General features: G+C 38.9%; 1 protein-coding gene across 4 annotated transcripts in view; it reads left to right on the forward strand.

Annotated features, from left to right (window-relative positions):
* The window catches only part of LOC125040632 (mucin-17-like), a 41,013-nt gene extending 25,947 nt beyond the window's left edge, over positions 1-15,066 (forward strand). For all 4 annotated transcript variants that reach the window (XM_047635291.1, XM_047635289.1, XM_047635292.1 and 1 more), the window contains exons 6-11: positions 565-815; positions 2,302-2,474; positions 2,962-3,199; positions 3,454-3,706; positions 7,832-7,990; positions 8,103-15,066. In XM_047635291.1, coding sequence (XP_047491247.1) covers positions 565-815; positions 2,302-2,474; positions 2,962-3,199; positions 3,454-3,706; positions 7,832-7,990; positions 8,103-8,665 — 1,637 coding nt within the window. In that variant the 3' untranslated portion in view covers positions 8,666-15,066. The remainder of the gene's footprint in view (positions 1-564; positions 816-2,301; positions 2,475-2,961; positions 3,200-3,453; positions 3,707-7,831; positions 7,991-8,102) is intronic.
* Positions 15,067-17,500: the final 2,434 nt, after the last annotated feature.

A 17,500-nucleotide genomic window follows, 5' to 3' on the forward strand; every position in this document is an offset into this window, starting at 1 on the left:
TTCTTTTCTATTTTCATATTTTTGTAAGACAATAGTTGATATATTTTGATATATATGTTAGTATTTTTGCATACCATATATCTAAAGAGGAAATATGAACTATGATATATGAAATAAAGAATGACTGTATTGGCATCATGATTTAGTTAATGAGAATAATAATTTAACTATTACTTTGAGAAGGGCAATCCATAGAAACGCATGCAATACCCACATCATGAATACTCAATATTTTTTGGAACTGAAATATCTCATTCATACATTAGGATAGTTTGCTTGATTTTGATAGTTTTCTAAGAATCTTGGTTTACAATAGTACAAAGTAAGGATCATGGATTCAATAACAAGACAAGGACAAAACCTGCATAGTGACTGAAGTTTGGAGTAAAGGCTTGGTATTAAGCTGCATATTTCCAGTGGAATAACAGTGAGGGAGGGGGGTGAAAGTGAAGCATAAAATAGAATGTAAATGTCCTTTTTTAGATCTATCTCCTCAGGTAGATTTGATCTTGGTTTGATATCATCATTACCTTTTATTGTTAACAGGTAGCTCTTCTTCCATAGGTGTTGAGACGAGCGAGGAGAGTGACAGCAGTGACACAGATGACATGTGTGGGAGTCAGCAGGGCTGGGTCGACCCCACAGATAGTTTGTGTCTAGCAAGAAGAGGCTGGGACTCTCTCGGAGGAGACTCCAGTATCAGACAACAGCAATGGCTTGACCCCTCAGGCACCACCCCAGCGTGGTCTTCTAAAAGTACAAGTTGTCAGCGGTCCAACACCATCGCTGCTGCCCTGGCATCATATAGACGGCAGGTGAGTTGGCCGCACTGACAAATTTCAGTAAATGGTGCTGTTTTTTAGGTAAGGGACGATCATTTTAGTCATTTAAATAAGTAATGTAGTTGTTACTTAGTAGTTTGAATGTTGAAGTTATCTATTTATATTATTAAGCACAGGCAATTTGGATGATTTTGAATTGATTTTGTTTATTGCTGTTTATGTTTTATTTATTGTTGTTATCATGATGATTATTATTATTGTTATAGTTATTGTTATTCTTATCATTATTATTGTTATTGTTATGGTAGAAAAACCCACAATGCAAAACTAGATTCATTGAAAATGAGACTACACTTTCAAAATCCACCTGGATTCTGTCTTCAGGTCTGTTACTGTTATTCTTATTTTTTTTTCTTCTTTTTTCTTTTTTATTATTACTATTAGTGTTATTGTTATTGTCATCATCATCATCATCATCATCATCATCATCATCATCATCATCATCATCAACATCAACATCATCATCATCATCATCATCATCATCATCATCATCAACATCAACATCAACATCAACATCATCATCATCATCATCATCATCATCATCATCATCATCATCATCATCATCATTACTATATATTGCTATTGCTATTATTATCATTATTATTATTATTATTAATAATATTATATTATTATTATTATTATTGTTATATTATGATTATCATTACTATTACTATTACTACTACTTCTACTTCTGTTACTTTTATCCGGTATTATGAATATTAATTTTATCTTCTTATTAGACTTTGAATTCTTGTTGAGATTAAGGATTTCCTGATTGATTAGTGTCTGCATTTTTTTTTTTATAACTTGATTGTTAGTAATATGATTTTCCTACAGTTTTATGTTATTAATCAATTAATGCTGGGAGTGCATGTATACATGTCTTGTCTGCTGATTTTATTTTGCTTTTTTTTATACATAGATGTCTCCAGAAGTGCTTGATTACCAAGGAGTCAGTTACTTGGCCCACCTGATCTCACCTGTTTACCCCATTACTTGAAGTTACTGAAAGAAAAGTTTTTATATTTTTATTACTATCAAAGAGGCAAACAGGTGAGGTCAGGGAGGCTTCATACCTGACTCCTTGGTGAGTAAGCACTTGTGAAGCCATCTATGTGTAAGCAAAATTGACAAAACAGAACAACAGTGAACAGCTCATGTTCCTGGCACCAGTAATCTAACATTGCTATCTTGGACAGATGTTTTAACAGACAGTTGCAGCTTATGTCTGCAGCACTAATTTATAGTTTTAAATCGACAGATACCACAAAACACACGCATTTGAATTCTGTTCTTTCATTATTATGTATCAATATTTTTTTTCATTCTTTTTTTTTTTTTTTCTTCTTCTTCTTCTTGTTCTTCTTCTTCTTCGGTTTTTTTTTTCCTTTTTTTCTTTCTTTCTTTCTTTCTTTCTTTCTTTCTTTTCCCTTCATTCAATTTATGTAATTATTTCCAGGTTGTAGCATCTCGATTACGTTCCAACCAGAGAGCGTGGGAGGCTCTGAAACAGTGCCCGCTTACAAAGTCTCTTGTAGAGGCTGCGCGGACTCACCCCCGCTTAGCTGCAAATGCTTGCTGTCTATTTAGGAATTCACAGAATGAACATGAATCTCCTAAAATGAAATCTAGGTGGGTCAGCTTGCGAATTTAGTTGTCAGCTATTTTTATCTCCATTCCTTCTGATGACCTCAGTATATTTGCAGGCTAAAACTAACTTCCCTTTTTTCTGCTTATTATATTTACAATAATTAACCTAGTAACTGTGACATACAGAGCTATTAGCTAGTTACTGCCCCGTGCAGTAAGACTAACAGGCTGCTGAATGGGGAAATCCATTTGCACAACTATAGGGTTGATTTTTCTCTCTCTCTCTCTCTCAGTTACAAGTGACACATTCTTTACACACTAGTAAAGGAAACATTTTTTGCAAAAAGTTAAAGTTTGAAAGAATGTGTCTTCATGAGTTGAACATATGTATTCATGTGAGTTTTTAATAATTATTTGTTACTTGCAATAATAAATTTTAATGCAACTTATACATACCATTTATCACTCACTCAATGTTACATTTCTTCATTTTGTAGAATCTGTATTCATTTGTGTTTTTCTTTCCAAGATTTAAGTCATCTGTGTTGATTCGTCGTGATTGCGCCTATGATGATGGGGGAGGAAGTGGGCCATGTGGTGATGCTTCCTTGCCTGGGACAAGACATTGTATACGGCACATTATGTACAATGTGGACCAGCAGTTGTTCACCCATTGTACTGCTCGGCACTCGGATAACACACCCTGTCGTATCCCGGTGTTCGATGTGTGTCATGAGCTTCCACTGTGTCCCCAGCATAGCGTGAGGGTGAGTCGAGACTGTCATCTTTACTTTACTGTGTTTTTTAGAAAGAGTTTAGAGAAGGAGATCCAGTGTCTATTAAATTTGTATTTTGTTTAATTTATGTTAATCTTTACCACAGTTTAAGAAACTAGAAATTCAGTACTTGTAAGTTTACCTGAAATAAATCTGAAATAGGTACACATATAAACTGGTAAGTAGGAACATGTACAAAGGAAATCTTGGGCAAATATGAACTGTCTTTTGCAAATTTTCTACAGGAAAGTTGTAAGAAAAGCAGTGTAGAAGAGACTCCCAAACCTAAGAGATCTCGCAAAAAAAATAAGATGCCAATATTATCAAGATATGGGAAACGCAGCAAAAAACGACGGCGGTCCTCTAACTCCACTAGCTCGGTGATCCCTTCTACAAGCGTCAGACCTCCCATGGCAAGCCAGTCATCCCTCTCATCACCGCAGCCATCACCCACAACCCCACAGACCTCACCCCACTTTTCTGCTGCCTCTTGTACAGGTGAGCTGAAATGTAAAAGTCTCAGTTTGAAAGTTTCAAAGTCTTTAACCCTCTGATGACATCTTGTACCCATGCCATTCCATGCCCCATGCCAGACATTGCCCACAGTCAGCTGCTCAGGTGAAAAACTAGAAGCATGGAAAATTTACTTTTTTCCACTACCTACAATTTTAGCATATGTGATCTTTGAACGAACAAGGCTAAAAAGAGTCTTTAAGACTACTTTGAAGGGCTGTACCTCCTCAGTGACCATAGTCAGGGCCAAATAGTGATCAATTGTTCAGTTTGTGTAACAAAGAGCTGGCTTTATTGCACATGGCACAGATACTCACATCCCAGTAATTGGGTTCAAGTGTATCATGGCAGGAACAGACCCCCCTTGACATAAAAATATTTCTCAGTCTGTCTGATAAGGGGAATCAGTATAACATGTTAATGCCTTACACTCTCCTCATGCAGGAACTTTTGTTGCATCCTAATTTTTTTTCTTTTCTTTTCTCATCTTCCTATAACTTTCTTTTCTTTCTTCCCATGATTTTCCTTGAGGTAGGTAGAGATGATCCTTTTTATTGTTCACATCTGCACCGACAGATATGAACAGTAAAAATAAAATAAGTTTCCTTCTTTGGATTAAAAAGACAGATTCTAAGGGTTGGTGGGAGAGCAATCAAGGTTGGGAATGGAGATGGGTTAAGTACTGTTGATGTCCTTCTGTCTTGTGTGTTTTTGAAGGAGTGTTTTTGATCATGGTTACTAGCTTTCTTACATAGTTTTAACCCAAATCCTCCGGGTCGGCGATCCCTGGCTCTACGGGCATTTCCGGGAGGCTACCGCGTAGGCCTAAACTCATATTCCGGGGATTTATCCCGCGGGGTGGGGTACGTGCTACGCACACATAGCACGGGATTACTCCAATGCTTCTTGGTTTTACTAAGATTGATGAAAACTGTATGTGTAAAATCGAGAATAAATCGCTTTTTGCGACCTTATATTGGAAAATGTATTGAATTTCTCATCTTTTTTACTCTTTTATTATATTATCCTTTCTCCATACTGTCCATATCAGATATTATAGGGGCACAGCTTTTGTATTATGGTTTTATATCATGTTCATTGATGAGGATGCGAGGTTTGGTTGACATAAACAAATTTTTACATCAGATTTTTATTTTTCATTTCAATTTGTATGGTAAGGGGTAAAACAAGGGGGACATAATGCGACATCGCATAGCCGACAGACGAAGCGAGACATGGTCCTTTTTCCTTTCGTCTGTCGGCAGTATTTGCAGCGGCGATACTTCCCACCATCATTTTCTTCGATAGTGTGGGTCATATTGTTGGAGCGGGGCTGGGAAGGTGACCGGGGAGATCGCGATGGTGTTGCCGCTCGCTGAGGTGTCACGCTCCTTCGCCTCCTCACCTTCAACCCCGTCGGCCGCTGCAGCAACTCAGCTATAAGCTGGACGCGGAATTCCAGTTGTGTCATTTTTCCGCCCAACCACTTATGCACTGCATGCGCATTTATTATAGCCATATCCAGCAGGTTGTAAAACAATTTCACATACCACTTATTCGTTTTTCTAGCTGCTGGATATGACTGAGCAAGCTGGTCGCTTATGTCTACTCCTTTCATCCCTTTGTTGTAGTCGACAATACTCAGAGGTTTTCTTCGGACCTCCCCTCTTCTATTGGGTGGGAGGTCGACCATCTCATCTCCCCTGTGGATGGTCGACAGGATGTTGACTTGTTTCTTGTCGAACCATGACATCGCCAACATCCCTGCCCTCGAGGTCCTGATGTCGACTTCGCCCTTCTTCTTCACAGATAAATCCTTTGGCATGAACTTCCTATTTAGTCTTACCGTGCCGACGGTCTCTGTCTTCCGGGACTGTAGGTAGTGGAAGAGGGTGGGCGAGGAGTACCAGTTGTCAAGGTACAACTGGTACCCCTTTTCGAAGAGACCTGCTTCATGCATGAGGTCTACGACTGCCTTCATGCTTGCGGGGACGTCACTTCTGTCTTGCCCCATGTAAACTCGGAAAGCCGAAGTATATCCTGCTGCCTTACCGTCACTGGAACATAATTTGTAGACTTTCATGCCAAACCTTGCTCTCTTGGACGGGTTGTACTGGACAGCATGATGACGTCCCCTGTAAGCCCACAGTGACTCGTCGACAGCTATCTTCTCCTCCGGAGTGAAGACTTCCTTGAAGGTCCTTTGCAGCGTGTCCATTACAGGCCTCAGTTTCCACAACCTGTCGTCTGCTGCTGCTGGATCTTCGTTGTCACTGAAGTGGAGGTTCGCTGTCAACAGGTCATACCGATCCCTCGTCATAGTCTGACGGAAAACAGAGCTGTTCAAAAGAGGATTATCACACCAATAATGCCTGTAAGAAGGTCGGGGCTGTACACCCATTAGAAGACGAAGACCTATGTACTTCTGCAGCTCCTCTGCAGTGCTATCTTCCCAGGCCTTCATATGCGACGATTGGTGTTGCAGGTGCTGCTCAGCGTACAAGTTCGTCTGGGTCTCCAATGTCTGCCAAAGGTCAGGGGGGAAGAAACAGTCCAGGATCTCCCTGGGCGTTGAGTCCTCCTCAAGTCCCAGTTCCTCCTTCAGGCCTGGAGTACCGCAAAAGCCGTGGGGACGCGGCACGTTCTCCTCCTTGTACCAACCTTTCCAACCCTTGGACCCAGGGGCGTTGCGGGCTGCATGGCGGCGGGCGTACTCCGACAAGGGCTCATCGGAGTCGATGGAGGTGTCGTGGGCAGAGACGTAGTCAAGAGTGACTTCGTCCCGGTCCAACTCATCATAGGTGCAGTCACTATCTGCATCGTCCCCGTCGTCGAAGTAGTCGGGATCGTCTACCTGATCCTCGTCCACTTCTTCCTCGTCCTCCCAGTCGGAGTCTCCGAGCAGGGGAACGGCAGGCACTGGAGCGACGACGGGTTCGCGGGATGTCGATGGCTGAGGCTCACCCACGTCCGTGAAAGACATGAAGCCTTCACGGGCGTGTGCTCCCCTCGTGGCAGTGGCTGTAGTAAATCGCTTCTGCGGCCAGATGGTCGGCCGGCAGAAAAGCGAGAAGCACGAGCGCGAGAAACTGTGATAATACGAGGCATGTTCAAGGAACAGAGGTCTGGCTAACAGTGATCTTAGTCAAATGGTAAGGTCATAGGAAACCTCGTCACCGTCAGATTTTTAGCCGGCCTCGTTTGTATAATTGCATACGACCTCGTTTCCAGAAGAATGCTTGTTATGGGGTAATGGGGGAGGAGGAATGAGGGATCTCCTCAAGAACGAATCTCCGTCACCTCCGTAGCTGACTTCGTTTGTGAAGATGGCAAAAATGACTTAGTAACATTGTTCATGTATTTGTCTTACATAATAGTCTTTATACGTTTATATGATTATGATTATGTAACAATATAGAGCCTCATTAGCATGTATTCTCCAAAAATGAATAGAGATGTAAAACGTTATTGAAAGGTGAGTAGGGAAGTCCGTAGATTCGATGTTTTCTTTTATAAAAATTCGCGAACAAATGTAAAACGCGAAATAATCAATTTTGGTGTGGCTGAGAATGATTTGCGTCATCAGATAAGTTTGTATATATCACCTCGTCACCATCACCTTTTTAGCGTACCTCATTTGTATTATTTCCAGCACAAGATGGGGGGAAGAGGGGGGGGGGGCGAAATGTGGGGATGGGGGGGGACTAGGGGGAACAGGGAGGGAGGATGGGGGCATGGGGGGAAAGGGAACTCAAGAACAATCTCCATCAGTTTTGTGGGAATGGAGTGTCCAGAAAAAATAAAAACGTGAAATTGAGACCGTCATCACTCATGACGCCCGGCAGCAAGGGTGCCGTCACCTATCATGACGGCCGGAACATTGGCCAGTAAGGTGCCGTCATCTCTTCATGCCACCCGGAGGATTTGGGTTAATTGCAGAGAACTATTCCTTCATTTGAATATGTTTTGTAGATGATATAATAAATATGTTGATGGAGATCAGTACCATATATATAAAAGTTGAACAGCTTTGTTTTCAAGACATCTTTTTCTGTGAGGAATATAAAAATATGGGTAGAATGGGTTTATTAATTGATTAATTGTTGACAGATTCTGTAGCTGAAGCAGAAGCAAGTGACCTGGAGGACGACATGGAAGGGATGGTGGAGGGTCTGGATGCTGCTTCTCGTCTTCTTGATCCTCATGATCTCCAGGATGTATTGAACCGCATCCCAGATCATGAGCTCACTCAGCTCTTTGATGCACCAGGTGTGTTCATCTGTATATTATAAGTTAATTTTTTGATAGCATCGTCTTCCTAAGTGGTTTTGGCCGAGTTTAAGCCACATAGATAGTAACATGTTTTTAATTATTTTTACAGAAAGTAAAACCGGAGAATTTGTGGTTGCAAGTGAAGAGAAAGTTGAGCTGGAGACAGATCATGGTGAGGAAGATGAGGTTACTGCAGACTCACCACCTCCCAGTAGCAGCCCAGCTGCAGCCACACCAGCTGCAGCATCTGCCACCACCACCTCGCCCACACCGCCACTAGTAGAGGAAGGCACAACGCTTAGCCTCGATGAATCCACCCTGAATGACCTAGTAGCAGGAAACATCCCCATAGATTCAATCATCTCATCCTCATTCAACCAACAAGAACTTAACACCATCTCTCAGGCACTATCAAACATTGTGCAGGAAAACAATATTAACCTTGCGGGATTTGACCTCAATGCAGGCAACTCCTTTTCCGCCTCAGAGACAGGAGGCTCTGGGCCGGTGGGGGATGTCAGTGACAGTTCTCTGATGTCCCAGGCGAGTGATGCCACAAATCATACAGATTTTTGTGAAACAGGACCGCCATTACCCGAGTGTAAAATAAATATATTGAACCAGCGACCTGGGATCATCACAGACACTGCCACTCTTTCACCACTAAAATAAGACCTTTTTAAAAAGTTTTGAATTATTTGCAGATTCATCTGCTTTTGCTGCCCAAAAATATATTTGAAAAAAGAAATACTGTACTAGTTGAGAGTTTTGCTATGGCAAGCATCGGTACAATATGGAGAGGAGGACTGGTTAAAAGGTACAATGTGATTAACATGAATTATTCCTGTGCAGTTGTGTGTTTACTTGTCAACAGTGTAACAGTGATGTTAATAAACTGTACATAATTGGCTTGTTCACTTTGTTAAAACACTTCTTGTAAGGTTTTATCAAATTATTATTTATTTATTGTTTTTTTAATGAAAATTGTATTCTTCCATGTTCAAGTATATACTTTGAAATGGCACATTAGAAGCTATCATATAGTATTACTAAAGTTGAAGTAGTTACTTGGAGGAGGTAGATGAAGTGTTTGGATTGGTAGTAAGGAATGGGAGGCTAGATCTTTCTGATGCAGTGCAACTACCTAGCAGTCTTGTGTTGTACACATTTTTCTAATGATCCACTTCACAGCAAACACACAACAAATGCTGTATGATACAGGTTTTTAGAACAAATAGTAACAAAAATTTGGTTGGTGGTTCAGGCCACACCGATGAAATGTGCACAACCTGTGGAGAGCATGAGCATCATTATGTAATGTGTGTGTGTGTGTGTGTGAACATTAGAAAATTCCTAGCTTGTATATACACGCAGAAGTGAAGGTTCTCCTATTGCAGTCCCATATACAGTGGTAAGGCTGGTAAGGATTTGCAGTATGGTAAATGCGAGCATGAATCTGATTAGGTGTTCTGCTGTTCTTTGCATTGACTATGGACTTTATTGTTGAGCCTTCCCAGCTTTCTATCAAATTTTCATGACTTGGAGCTTGCTTCCATTGTCTTTATTTTTATATATTTTTTTTTTTATAACATTTTATTCTCATGTATCTATTATATCTATTTATTTATATATTTACTTATTTATTTATGTACTTATTCTTCATTACCGCCATTGAAAAGTGCTGCAAGAAAAAAAAAATCTGTTGCTGGTTTTGGAAACATTTTTGGAGGGACCTGAATGCAGATGATCAAAAGATCCTCCTCAGCACTAGAGAAAATGGGAGACGATTAGGAATGGAAAAGTTATGACCATGACTCCATGATCTGCAGTACCACGGAAAGCTCACCATTAGCTTTTAACTTACCATATTGGCCTAGGGAGCTCAGGATTTTTCCCATAGTTAAGGGCAGTTTCACTCATACAAGCATACTTGTTTATAATAGGATAAGAGTATACACTTTTAAAATACAGTATTTGAATAGGAAATAGCTGGGCTATAGAAAATCAGAAAAGTAGGAGTGTTGTTTGCTAGATGTGAATTCGAATAAAGGAAAAAAAAAATATACTGGAAAGGAAAATGTGTCGGTGTTTTTACTTAGTTTTTACTTCAGAATTATTGTACTGTCAAATCCACAAAGAGCAAGTGATTCCTTTTGTATGTCTTAAAGCAACAAAGTAAGTGAGAAGTAGAAAAGGGCACTATTTTCCTCTTGTAAATGATTATGAAGGTGTGGGTATACAGTATTGAAGTAAGTTCGAAAGTAATCAAAATACATTTATTTGCTCTTCACAAAACAAAAAATTTTAGGCTGAATAGTCCAGTGAAAAATAATGCTTAGAGGAATATTAATTCTGGAAAATGCATGCATTTGTATGTGTTTCAGATCTGGACTTGTGATAAGAGAATAGTTCAGAAAACAGATACTTTCTATAGAGTAGTGCAGAACATGGATAGCTGGTACTCACAACTGAGCACATGATTGTACAAAAATGTGATTAAAGTGTAAATGACTTAAATTACCTCCATATCAGACCGGACACAATATAGCCACGCATAACAGTACAACTAGCGTTATACAACTAACCGATACAAGTGTATTCATATCCAGATAGATATATGCATGTATGTGGGGGAATGCATGTGCATGCATGCAGTCTATTTGCTTCTTCAGTTTATTCTTGTTGTGTTTTGTATTTTCAATCTTGATCACTAATTGGCATACTAATTTTTAGATGTATATCAGTTTTACATATTTTTATACCGGCTTCATCAATACCAACTTCAAACTCATCTTCATCATCCCTTTTTCACCTCCCATGGAATCATTTTGGATTATTAAGGGCTTATTCATGAACTTGGAACAGTGCCAATACGTAATACAACTAAGCCTTCAGGGACACATGCAGAGAAGAGTGCTTGGGAACCTCACAAGGATCCCAAGACAGAAGTGGTTGCAACTGTTACTCTTTTACAAGTAGATAAATTAACAATGTTCTTGCCTTTTGTAAATCTGGGTTACCCAAACAGTCACTGAGCTTATAAGAATTTGACAGCTATGCTGTTGAAAATGGAGCTTGCAGTTGAATGGAGTGGGTAGAGAACCAGCTGCAGATATTCTGTGTTGCTTTTTGTTGCATGCATATTAGCGTGTGTCCGGTAACAGAAACACACAGCATCGCCAACAGATGGAGTGATGTATTGTGTTTGTCAAATTGATGTGATATGCTTGGATATTTGAAGGTGTTTTTGGTGGTTAATGGTCAGATTTACCAGTTTCTTCCCAGGAAAATGCTTTCTGGTTTTCTCTTCAGACAGTTTATCCACTTATATTATCCTAGTCTATCATCTATTTGGTCTCCTATTCTCATCTTTTAACTTTTCTTTCTTTACTTTCTGAAAGTTACTTAAGGAGAATATAAGAAGAAAGAATTGAAATTAAATATGCAGGAATTAAACATCAAGCAGTTCACTTCATCAGAAATGCTTTCATTATAATTTGTGTTTGCATTCATGCCTCCATTGATAAAAGGGATTTTGATACAAGTGCAAAGATTTGAAGTCTCATGGAGAAAAAACATTACTTGCTATATTAATCTTTATGTGAATAATTGTTTGTCTGTCACTGAACACTTAAGATGTCAAACCAGATAATGCCTAGACTTTATGGGCATATATTAGTAACCAGCTTTCAGGGGAATCATATCATATTTATCTGAAGTGATGGTGAATGACCAGTCACACTATTTTTTTGGACTTTCTGGGCTGTTAGGAAAGTTTGTTATCACTTCAATGATTTGAAGTGACATTTTTCTCTGGAGTAACAGGTAATAAGTAATATTGATATGAAAGAAAATCCTTCATACAGCTTGTATTTTGCTTAGATAGATATTTAAAATCATACGTTATCTGAGGCAACATGATATTGTGCTGTTTAAGAGAAAGCACCCAAATTAGCCCTTAGAGTTATTTGCCTGTGACACTCCAACAACGAGTTGATTTCTAAATGCAATGACTTTTGAGGCAAAATAAAGTAATTTTTCACCGAACTCAAGTTATGCAAAGCATATAATTGAAAATCTGAACAAAGCAGATGATTTCAGTCTTCAAAGAAATGCAGTGATCTTTCATCTGTCTCTTTGTGTGTGTCTGATGCTAATCTAATTTGATCCAAGTAAAATTGATGACACAGGAACCATCCAAAAGTATTTTGTTTGCCTTAAAAGTAGTACATGGGATGCTACATTGTTTCAGGAAGTTCAGGTGTTATTGCTGGTATTACTGCTGCTATCGCTGTTAAAGAATGAGGAGAATGGGGAAGAGGAACACCATATATGAAAGAATACCAGCAGTGGAGAAGCAGCTTCAGAGGAAAAAAGAGAGATTGTATAAAACTATGGCCAACATTATCTTGTAGAAGATATGTCTCATGCAAAGTACAATATAAAAGCCAATGCTGAATTGACTGTTAAGTCAGTGTAATATGTTGCCAGTTGATGTTGTGACTGATAGTTTGTTGTAGTGCAATATTGATAAGGGAAAAATCACAAAGAAAAGCAGTTCAGGTACTTAGACTTTGCGATGCTGTGTGTGGGAATCTGTTTGCTGCTGTAGGCAGTGCCATTTGATGCTTGATTACATTTTTTTTTTCTTTCTTTTTTTTTCTCTCTTTTTTTTTATGAGATTCTCCCCTCCTAGCATTTTAGATTGCAGAGGCATTACTTGTGGGACAATAGAGTGAGATACATACTTGCATGTATCGTGATGAGCAAGTTAAAGGTGATGCAGTGAACTGAGACTTGACATGAGTAGTTGTCCCATTGAAGAAGAATGGTGTTGGGAGTGTCTGCACTTGCCATTTTGGTTCCATTTTGAAACACTGTGTGCATCAGGGCAGTGGAGTGTGTTTGTTCATTATTTCTGGACAATACACACCTTCACTGGTAGATGTTTAGCTGCAATTGATCATTTGCATCTCAGTTGTAGTTGTACTTTTCGTGACCCTAAATCATGTGTGTCCCTCTGTCTTTATATAAAGGAGGTTATCCAGCAGTGACAAATAACTTTTGAATTATAAAGGAGAAAGAGGAAAATTCTGTTCAGACTTTGGGTTTGTTTTCTCTTTGTACATGTATGTGAAACGGCCAGCAAAACTACTCTGATTAAAACTAGTCTATTCTGTGATTATAGAATTGATGTAACTACTTGTAGGTACAAAACTTGTGTTCGTAATTGAACCTATGGGTGTTTTCTTTCCATTATTTTACGTATTATTCATTCATATTCTTAACAGTATTCCCACCTATTTTTAAACTTTGTATGAATATTGTTCACTGTTTTCTTATTTCTTTTTTTTTTTTTCTTTTTTTTTTCTTTTAAGTAGATATGGTAAGGAACTGGCTTATGATTGTTTTCCAACACATGTATGTTCAACAGTGGGAAGGCAGTCTCTTCATGGCAGTTGTATGGTGTTTGTACACTGTCACCCCTGTTCATATCTTTCACTCAAATATAAGCAGTGATTGATACCGAGTTTCAAGAAAAAGAAAAAAAAAATGCCTCTGTCAGTTTATTTATTTAGTTTTAATTTTTGCGGGTTGAGAAGGGTGGTCCATTAACCGAGATTGAGTGTGAGAAGGAGAAGGATTTCCCTGCTTAGTGTCATAGACTTTTTATTCCTATTACAGTTATTATTAGGACCAGTTTATTGTGTTTATGAAACAGCAGCAAGGGATATGTATGTATAATCTAGAAGTACGTTACAGTTATACCCTGACACTTGTTTTTCAAATTTTCTAACACCTTAATAAAAAAAAAAAGATTAGTTAAAAAAAAAGGGGGGGGAGGGGATTTGGGATAAATTCTAGAACATTAATGGGAAAAAATAAAATACAAAAATATTGTAGACTATCTGCTTGTCAAGGGAAAAAAAAGTTTTTTTTAGATTGAGTTTGTGGTCTTAAGGTAATCAAGGGTCGACATATGTAGTCTGTGACTGCAATTACTGCAGCAAAGCATCTTCAGGAGGCAAGTCCAGTATTTAACCCTGACTCCTTCCCTTATAAAGATGTGAATGAGAAGAAGGCATTTCACAAAGCAGAATGAATATTGATGTTATAATTTTACAATCCTTTTTTATATACAGTAAAATCAGTATGTCAGTAACTCATTTTACTATGTGAAAATATTTATTCTCATTCACAGATTTTTCAGCAATTGTCACAATGTATTTTTTTCATCCTACTCCCCATATGATGTATTTTTTATCATTATCATCATTTACTTTTCAATTTATTTTTTGCCAGAATTCTTACTATCCTTTCATTGAATTCCTTTCCTGTTTTTATTATGTTCCTTGTTTCTTCTCCATTACTTTTCTTCTCTTTACTCAGAGCTTATGTTCTCTTCCTATTCCCCACTCCTTGTCACATTCCTGGTATAAACACAAACCGGTGAATAGCAAAGATGCACATGAGGGTCAGTTGATCATTAATCAATAGCCCTGTTGTTAAATCTATATTTTGACTTATTCTTATGCCTTGGTTTGTGAATTATTTTCCTTTTCTTTTTATTTTGAGATGCAAAAGAAAAAAGAGAAAACTATATCCTATTTCCTTCCATTTACGCAGAAATAAGGCATTGTATTTTTGTACTTTATGTCTACTGATGCTGGACTTGCCTACTTCCTGTTTTTTGTCATGTTTTATAACCACATTGTTGTCAGCTTTTTATTATTTACTGAGAATATTGTCATTATTATTATTGTTATTGTCAATATTATTATTATTATTTATATTTATTTTTATTTTTATTTTTATCTTTATTATTGTCACGTATTTTCATTGTTGTTTTTACAAATATTACGATTAATCTATATTAGACGGCAGTATTTTTTGTTAGTATGATATTGTCTTCTATTGTCAATGATGTAGCAACATTTAGACTGCTGCTCCTCAGTAAGTTCCGTAATCTCCACTGCGGGATATTTTAGAATGCATAAAAAAAGATAAACATAGCATGAGTTCATTGTCAAATTATGTGAAAGTTTGGAAGTAGTAAAATTATTTTTTGTAAAGGATTTGTCTTACTGCCCTTTATATCTTTTTGACACCCCTCTCTTTGGTGTTACCATACCTAAAGTGGTTAAATGTAGAGAGGGCTTGCTATCATCCCGTTAATGATTAAAAAGGAAGACTTCATGCCATTACAAATGAGCCAGTGTGACCTATTGTTACTGGCGAATCTGGAAAATTTTACATGGGGACTTTAGATATAAAGGTACAATAGTATTATACATTTATGGCTTGATTTCTTGTTCTAAATAGTTTAGATTATGTTTTTAGAAAAAAAAATGTTTCCTGGCCACTCCCCCCCTCAAAGTATTTAGTTTAACTTTTGTACTTCACTGAAGCTAAGGACTCTAAATTGAAAACAAAAAAAATGTAACAATGATATGAACAATACTTGTTTACCCTACCTATCCACAGTGGATCCCTGGTTAGATTATCCAGAGCAAAGGAATATGCTACCATGAACTTCATACAGATGCTATAGCATGCCGGTTCTTGTTCATGTTCCTACCATTAGTTTTGAAACCTAATTGAAACCCTCCCAAATTGCTTAGTAAATACATTTACTATAGGTAACGTGGGCCGCTACGTATAATTTTTTTTTTTTTTTTTCAGAATATCGTCACATAACCGATCGCGACAATCGCATTATCTACCATACAAATTATCGAAATTATGTTGCGGACTCCCCTCCCCCCCTATCTTGGCCCCTATCGCATGGAAGGGAACTTGTGGGGTAAAATATGAATAATATATGTCTGTCACTATATTGTCTAATACAAGAGGCTGCGCCCCCAATCCCCGCAATGGAAGACAAAGAATCCTTCACGTATTCATGGAAGGGTAGAGCTTACGGCCGACATGCGGGAGCGCCCTACGCTGTATCCTACCATAAGTGCGTGGACGGTTCTGTTTTCAGCAGGATAGGAAAGATGGGAAATCCTGTTGGATATGCTAGCTAAGCCAAAGATGGGAAAAGAAGCTTGGAACTGAAGGAGAGCGATGGGCAAACCTACCTGCTGCTTTTTTAAACTTCATTCATATTGTTTTATAATGTAGATATTTAAAAAGTTAAGATTAATGTCACAGGTACAAGGAGCACTCGTTATATCGGTGGGCTAATTGATTCCTAGACGGTGGTTGCATAGTCTGGGATCCGCTGCCCGCCACCAACAAATTGAAAAAGAATCAAATTTTAATTTTCTAGGACTTTTGGCTATTTAGGCGGTTTCGAATCTTATTTTCATGAGACAAGGTGCATTTGGCAGTTTGATCACCTGTTCTATCTTAGCCCATGCGTTATCCTTTTCTATGCTTTTATTTCATCGTCACAAAAATCTGTCGATGTTCCTTATAACAACTGTTCTCATGGCATCACATTCAGGTGGGTCCTGAACCTCAAAGTGTTTACGGAAAGTTGACTTACATTTCCTGGACATCAACTTTTCGATAGTTTCATCGTTAGCAATTACGAAATACGCACTTTGGAAAAAAAAATTATTGTTCAAAGCAGGGCTATAGTTGTGCCTCATATATGGATTTTTTTTTTTTCTGATTCTCACCACTGTGAATCAACTAAGAGTTGTAATGACAGTCCGTTTTGCCAAATGGTTTGATTGAGCTTTAACCTGCCTCGTTAGGGCAGTGCTGCCTCGGTTGTTCGCGGGCTATTTGGTAGTTGTTAGCCTTCCGTTAGCCGTTACTGTACAAGCCTCCGGGCTAGTACAGTGGTAACGTGTCGGCCTCTCATCCGAGGGGTCGGCGGTTCGCGCCCCGCCCAGGCGCGAGGAGTTGCAATTGTCGCCTGGAGGTTACTGCTGTGACTGGGCACCACGGCGGGTAAGGACTAAGACGAGTCAGCACCAGCTGACACACATTAGCGAGTCGGCATTAGTCGACACAGGCCGGGCTCCCCTCATTGGCATAGCCCGGGCGAAGCTCAGCTTCGCATATCGGACTTACTGTACAATTCTCTTTTGAATATATCAACTTAAAAAGGATGGTACTTGTAAATTCATATACTATGCCGGCATTGAACCTTGCACCTTGGAAGTTTTCCGACCACGACGGCCACCTCCCTAGAATGCAAGGCGGGTCATATAGCCTATAGGAGCACCAGTGGGAACGTGTCACCGGTCCGGATATCCTGGGCGGGGGTTGGGGTGGCAGCCCCCCATGGGGGGTCGCAGACCCCTACATAGTATAGTGAGGTATCATCTTCATTATGTTATTATATTATTGTTAGTTTACAACGCAATTTCCCGGCTATTGGGACGAAGCCCTTCCCTGCTATTGGGACGAAGAATAGAGGGTGAGAGGAATCCACCGATACCAAAATCGTCGCGATCGGTTATACAACGGTACAATGAAACATTACCGTACTAACCCAATGTCTTCATCACAAGCCTCCAAATCTCGTCCTTAGTTCGCGGCTTAGCA

The sequence above is a fragment of the Penaeus chinensis genome, chromosome 29 (genome assembly GCF_019202785.1).
Source record: "Penaeus chinensis breed Huanghai No. 1 chromosome 29, ASM1920278v2, whole genome shotgun sequence".
Classification (NCBI taxonomy): domain Eukaryota; kingdom Metazoa; phylum Arthropoda; class Malacostraca; order Decapoda; family Penaeidae; genus Penaeus; species Penaeus chinensis.